This window comes from Thyridium curvatum, assembly GCF_004353045.1.
Source record: "Thyridium curvatum strain D216 chromosome Unknown NODE_82_length_186253_cov_79.185288, whole genome shotgun sequence".
Lineage (NCBI taxonomy): Eukaryota > Fungi > Ascomycota > Sordariomycetes > Thyridiales > Thyridiaceae > Thyridium > Thyridium curvatum.
This window is the reverse complement of record NW_022156837.1, coordinates 142245-149083: the sequence shown is the minus strand read 5'-3', so window position 1 is coordinate 149083 and position 6839 is coordinate 142245. Positions and strand designations below refer to the sequence as shown.

The 6839-nt window shown below is 59.0% G+C and overlaps 2 protein-coding genes across 2 annotated transcripts; one reads left to right on the top strand and one right to left on the bottom strand.

Moving 5' to 3' along the window:
- Nucleotides 1-1464: 1464 nt before the first annotated feature.
- E0L32_010344 (uncharacterized protein) lies at nucleotides 1465-4577 on the top strand (the record flags this gene model as incomplete). The annotated part of the gene is made up of 3 exons (XM_031132952.1): nucleotides 1465-1763; nucleotides 2556-2708; nucleotides 2987-4577. 3 exons carry the CDS (start codon nucleotides 1465-1467, stop codon nucleotides 4575-4577), a joined length of 2043 nt encoding a protein of 680 aa, XP_030989724.1.
- Nucleotides 4578-5661: 1084 nt separating this feature from the next.
- Nucleotides 5662-6633, bottom strand: E0L32_010343 (uncharacterized protein; the record flags this gene model as incomplete). Its single annotated transcript, XM_031132950.1, has 2 exons — nucleotides 5662-5960; nucleotides 6243-6633. 2 exons carry the CDS (start codon nucleotides 6631-6633, stop codon nucleotides 5662-5664), a joined length of 690 nt encoding a protein of 229 aa, XP_030989723.1.
- Between the last annotated feature and the right edge of the window lie 206 nt (nucleotides 6634-6839).

Below are 6839 nucleotides of genomic sequence, written 5' to 3'. Positions count from 1 at the left end.
CTGACGGCAGCTGAACACTGCCGGCACTCCTGTTGGTTTTTTTCTGGCCGCCCGTGCAGGCGGACGGGGGGCGTCACGGGCGCAGGTTCTGCGGCGTGCCTTGCCTTAGGTACCTGTGCCCGCCCTCTGGAGCAGCTTCTGTAAGTAGGTAAGGTAGGTAGCTGGAGGTACTTGTAGTCAGTTAGGCAGAACCTGGGCGCAATCGACAGACCCAAGCTCGGCCAGAAAACAAAGAGGGTATCAAAGGGCCAGAATTTATCTGCTGCCCATGGCCATGGGTTGTGAAGTGAGGCCAAGAGCGAGCGTCCACTTCCACGGGTGAGATGCCGGGACTGTTGAGATGGGACACGGGGTATGGTAGCTCCAGGTAGGTACCATTTTCCCACCCTGGACAGCCTGTCAGCCAGTGTCAGGACGGGCGGTGCGCAGAAGACGCCTCAGGACGCAACACCCCACTTTTTATTTTCATTTCGCCCAGGTCGGATCTCCCTCGACCCCCGGCATCCTGACCCGATCCGTCCGTTTCTGCCAGTCTCGTCCTGGAGCGAGCGCCTTGTCCTGTGCGTGTTTCCCTTCTGTGGCCGTTGCCTCCCCCCCCATCACGTTTTCCTCGATCCGTCTCTTTCCATCTCGGTCAGTCGGCAAGCCAGTTGGTCAGCCCTGGTGAATTATTGTGAAGCAAAGGAGGCAATAAGGGACAAAGAAAATAACAAGAGAGCAAGGTTAGGTACCTAGTTCAGGGCCAGCCAGCCAGCCAGCCAGCCAGCCAGACCACAGCCGGTCGGGCGCCTTGACCAGCAGCCCGTCTACGGCCACCCGTCTGCCTGACCAGGAGGTCGCCCGCCCGCCGCGCCCGCCACCACCGCCCGTCCTCCCTCTCGCTCACACACGCACGCAGCAGCGCACGCACACCCTCAATCAATCAATCTCCTGTGTGCGGTACCTGTCGCACGCGCGCCGCTGGAGCTGCTGAGTCCCGCGCCCCAGATTTTCCTCACTTCCCCTTCTCGTCTCTTCCACCCAGAGTCGACTTTCCCTCCTGCTCTGCCGCCGCCTCCGTGTCGCCGCCGCCTGATTTTTCCCATCTCGCCCCCCCCATCCCTCGTTTACCGGCTCTGCCCTTCCCTTTTTTTACTCCGTGGTCCGCCCTCCCCATTCTGGCCTTCGGCTCTTCCCTTTCGACTTCTCTTCCTTTCTCCTCTCCTCTGGATTCCTCCCCCCTCATCACCGGCACACACCCGCACTCTCACACACATTCACCTCACCAACGCCCGAGATTTCTTTCATCACCGGCGTCACCACGACAAGCCGCATCGCGTCCGCCCAGACACGCGACCATCTGCTTCATAACCAGCTACCGCCTTCCGGTCCTGCATTATTCCCTTCCGGCACATCTAGGAAACTCCACTACCACTGTCTTGTGTTGACTCTCCACCGATTGCGCCCTCTTTTTTTCTTCCCACCATGTCCACGGCCGTCCGAGCGACTGCCCTGCGCGCAGGTGGCGCCTGTGTGCGCTGCCGCAAGGGCAAGACCAAATGCGTCTACGAAAACGGACGCGCACCTTGCAAAAACTGCGCCAAGGGCATGCACGAATGCTATCTGCCCTCCGAGTCGATGGGCCATGGCGGCCACGGCATCTCGCCGGCGCGCCTCCCCCAGCGCGCACGAGAGTCCCTTCCCTCTGAGGGTCGCCCAGTCGCCACAGACAGACCGGTTCAGCCCGCCCCGGTTTCGCGTCACGCCGCGACCTCGAGCGAAAAGTGAGTCCCTCCTCTCCCCGTCTTCTATTTCATTCGCATGGCCATCCATCTCCCCTCTCCCTCCTCTCCCTCCTCTCCCCTTCATCATTCCCACCAAAACAGTCATTTTTTTTTTGGCAGTTTTTTTCCCGCATGAATCGGGTTGGGGTGACTGGTTCGGAGCTTGTTGGCTGGCCGTGTGGCCGGGGCCTTGGCTACACTGTGCGCCCTCGGGCATCGCGGAACAGGTGTCAAATCTGGTTTGGCACCTTGTCCCTCGACGGCCACCCACCGACCACGACGAGGGTGATCTGTGGGCATGGGCTCTTGGCCTTTTCTACCCTTTCGTCGTCTGCCCAGAGCGAGCAGCGGCGGCAGCAGTCAACCGGTCGAGGGAGCCTCAGTCTCAAGTCGCAAGTCGCAAGCCGCATGCACCGTGGCTTCGCGACAGAAAACTCTGGCTGGTCCTTCGCCGCGTGTCGATCCCAGCGGGCTCGTCCCAGCTCCGGAGCTTGTCACAGCCACCCCAAAATGCTCCACCCTTCACCTCCGAAACTCTACCTTCCCCCCCGTCCATCCCGAATCCCATACCATTGCCCAAACGGCCCACTCCACTCCTTCAACCCATTCTCCTTCTACCCTGTGCACGGTCCAAACACCCGTGTGCCAATCCTATCGTTTGCTTGCAAAAAGCCAAAAAGCCGTCAACATTGCCCGAATGAATTTGGCCTATGCGTGTTACACGCCTGCAGATCCTCCGGGCCTCGTGTCGCCCTGACTGGAGAATCCGTCGACTAACAAGCAGCGCTACAGGCTCACTCCCGAGTTGATGGCCGAGTGCGAGCGGGTCATTTCCAAGACGCTGCCCGCCTGCGTCGCCTTCCACAAGCCGTCATTCCTGCAACAGCTGAAGAGCACCACCATGGACCCGACCATGGTCCATGCCCTTCTCACCACCGCCGCTCGGTAAGTTTCATTGTTTTCTAAACCTTGTTTTTGTTCCCTGCTCTCTGGTTGTCTCTACTCGCTCGTTATGCGCCCATGGTGCCTGGGAATCAATCCTGCCATTTCAAGGGCCTCGGCCTTTCGTCGGCCACGGCTCCACTTGTTGTACCGCAGAGTTGCAGCATTCCGGCTGCCACGTGATCGCCGAGAAACTTCCGATTCCCGCCGTTCTCGCCCCTAGCTCCGGACGTTACTTTTTGGTTGTCACTGCAGCTTACTGACATTGGTCGATTCTGCAGGCACTCGCCTGTTATGATTCGTCGCTATGGCGGCCACGGAGGTGGCACGGCAGCAGCTGAGCATTTTGCGCTCAAGACGATCAATCTCATCATGCAGTCGCTCGACCACCCGAGCCTTGCCGACATCCAGGCCCTGTGCCTGCTTGTCATTCATGAGTGGGGCTGTCGCAACGCTGTCCGGGCCTACATCTACCTCGGCCAAGCTGCTCGCATGGCCCAGATGTACAACATTGTGCAGCAGAGCCATGCCGCTGCCGACCCGGAGCAGTTCCTCAAGCAGGAGTCGTTCCGCCGCACTCTGTGGCTCATCTACATTCTCGACTGCTTCCTGACCAGCAGCCCCGGCCGCCACCCGGCTCTGTCCTCGCACGATGTCAATGACGTGGCCCTTCCTTGCCAGGACATGAACTACCATTTCGGGAGCCCCGTCTACGTTCGCACTCTCAGCGGCACCACGCCCAGCAACGCCCCGGACCCCACCATGGCGCCGGCCGACGTTGGCGAGTTTGGCCATATTGTCCTGGCCACCAGGGCCTGGCGCAACGTGGTCGAGATGATGACCACTACGACCATTGACACCTTTTCCGAGGAGCAGTGCGTCGAGCTGGAGCGCGACATCGAGGCCATCAGCCAGTCACTGCCCATGCACTTTGCCGAGAAGCCTGGCCAGGTCAGCCTGCACATCACCATGGGGAGTGGCTTCACTTATGCCATGATCCATTGTCTCCTGCACTGCGCCACCATCTTTGTCAACCGCCGGCGCATTCTGCAGCAGGTTACAACCGAGGGGTTCAACGTCGAGGCTTGGCGCGTCTCGTCGCACACGTACATGGTAGATCGCATCTTCAGCGCCTCCCACAACATCATCTCGATGCTCATTGCTCTCGAGAACGGTGCTGATAAGGACAGCCTGTTGTGCTTCCCCATCTTCATGCTCTTTGCGGCATTCACGGCTGGCTCCACCGTGGCCTATCTGTACCTGAAGGGACTCGCCCCGCCCAACGCCACCGAGACTGCTTCGCACATCGTGCGCGACAGCCTGCGGCTCATGCATGACGGCGCCGAGTCCTGGCCTCTGGTGGTCCCGTGGAACCGCCACCTCTCTGTCATGGCCAAGGTCCTTCGGGACGTGAACTCGCGCGACGATCGCTCGGCCTCCCATGACGAGAACAAGGCCCCTCGGCAGGACTCGCCCTACGTTAGGGACGATGTCGCGTCGCAGCCCGACACCAACCCTGATGCCATGGACTACGAGCAGCAATCTCAGGCTCGCAACTCGCAGGAGCCGGCTCCCAAGCCCGAGAACCGCGACAGCGAGCCGCCCGTCCAGCGGCGCCCGGGCATCGCCACCATCAATGGCGGCTCTGCCGGCGCATCGACCCCGGCCACCAGCAGCCCACCTCCTGTCAACCCCGCCGCCAAGGTTGAATCGCCCGAGCCTCAGTCCAGCCATTCGGCGGCCGGTGCCCCAGCACCGAACCACCAGAATGGACCTACCGTCGAGATCACGGCCAAGGAGCTCTGCAATGCGTTTGAGCGTCAGCTCCTGGAGCTCGACGACCTGGCGGCATTCATGGGCGGCGGTGTGTAAGTGACCTCAATGTCTTCACCCAGCAGGTTCCTACGCCCCTTGGCGCGCGCAGGATACTGAGATCGGAAAGCAGTGCTCCGACTTGAAGGCTTTTCCATTTCAGGGGCTGGATACGAGCGCACCTTTGTCTCCGCGAGGATTACGACCACTATGTCTGGGAGTGGAAAGACGGCGGAAAGTGTGTGATGTACCGTGTACGGTGTACGGATAATATTGGGTTGCGAGAGCTTTGCGGGTTCTGGATGCGGGAGTCTGGAGTGGGCGAGGGGTGGAGGTCGCTCATATGCAAACCTCTCACCTTGCGAAACTACGTCCGAGGTTCGGATCATAGACAATCAGCCCTTGCTGATGGCGTTGCTGGTCTTTCACTGGTCTTGCAGACGTTTGTCTGCTTTCGTCTTTGTATTGGTCAGACGGCTGGGGATGGTTATTCATGTGTGTGTTGTGTTTGTCTTTTGTTGTCTGTCTTTTGAAAAAGATCTCGACTAAATCGGTCAGAGCTGTCTGTTTTTGCTTTTTGATGTGTTGTTTTCTCTTTGGTTTCCTTGATGACTGTCGGCGTTGTTCTCTTCGCGACTCGAGAAGCACTTGGGAACTGTGTCTCGCTTCTTCCCACAAACGGTGTATCGATCAAATTCCCAAAGCATTGCTCCTGATGTCGCGCGGAAAGAAAAAAGAATGAGACGACTGGTGCAGGAGAGATTGGCCATCTGAGCATGTTCCTCCTTGCCTTCACGACGGGCTAGCATCCCTAGCTCTTTGTTTCGCGCTGCTTTTGAATTCATTTTCTGTGTTGTACAGATCCAAGATAAAGCATGTAACTTTAGCTTTCAGAGGAGGGGAGAATGAGCAGCGTCACGATATGACCATGGTTACCACGCTACGAGTTCTTCTAGTCGAGTTCCCTAGTCACCGATCAGTGGTTGTGAATATTGCGTGTCAGCCAGTTCACGAATCAAGGCTTGAGTAATATGTGTGTGACATCTAACTGACGGTAGGATCTTTCTTGTCTTCTATTCCCTACCACCTCTTCCCATATCCCTTTCCACCTTCTCTCCCCCCCCGCCTATCTTCTTCTCTCCCTCTACATCTCAACACCGTGGAACCAGTCGTTCTCGCCGTGCTCCTTGACGACGCGGTAGACGTTGACGATCTTGCGCTTGGCCCCGCCCCAGACCTTCTCGGTCCACTCGGTCTGGGTCAGCTTGCCCATAGCGACCGGATCGAGTTCAGATGCGTCCTGGGCGAACTCATGGATGGTGAGCCACTGCGGCGGGGTAGGCGGGAGAGAGCTGTCGCCGTCGACGGGCAGGCCCTTGAAGGCGCGTGACTGGGCGTTTGAGCGGGCGTACGCGAGCTTGAAGCGCGTCGTGCGGAGGTAGCCTGGGTATTGGGACAGCTGAGGGCAGTGCTACGCGGGAAGAAAAGGAGAGGACGGTAGGGTCAGCGGAGGGTTTGGAAAAGGGGGGGGGGGGGGCTTGGTTGGTTGGTCGGGATCGCTTGCCTCTTGGCGGTACCACTTGTCTACCTCCTCAGGGGTCATGTCATCTCCAGGGTCCATCTGTACGGTGATGATTGTCTTGGTGAGTCCTGGAGATGGTCTCGTCAGCCGCCCCGATGACCGTAGGGTAGCACTGACAGTCTGTGCGTGGCAAAGCAACTCACCTTTGCCCTTCCTCGCCTGATCCCACACCATGACCAGGTTGTAATACCCGACGTCCACGTCCATCAGGTCGTAGCACAGCCCGCTACCGGGGAGGACATCGCTGTGCACGCGGATCTTGCGGAAACGATCGCTCAGCAGAAACGCCAGGTCGTCCATGGGATACAAGGCCAGGAAAGGCATCTGCGGCGCGGTCCCGTCGGTCTTGTCCCTGTCGACATGGAAGTGCCGCCTGGCCGAGTCGATGCCGCCCGTGGTTAGGATCTCGGCGATGTGGTCGTCGTCATACCACCTGAAGTAGGTGTCTTCGTCGACTATGTCTGGGCGGGAGATGCGCGACTGGACGTAGAGGATGCCCTTGCCGGAGAGGTCCTTTGGGGGAAGTGCGGCCATGGCTCTTCGTCTGTGTGGGGAGTGGTGCGTGGGTAGCTCACTCAAGGGTGATGACATTCGACACATTCGACGTGTCGAAACTAGGCGACCTTGCCTTCGTGTGATGCCTGTGTTGTTGTCACTATCCATCAGTTGCTGGATGTTATGCTGCGGCGAGATCCAACTCACCTCGTGGGCGGGCCGGTTCCACATGCAAACATGCAACG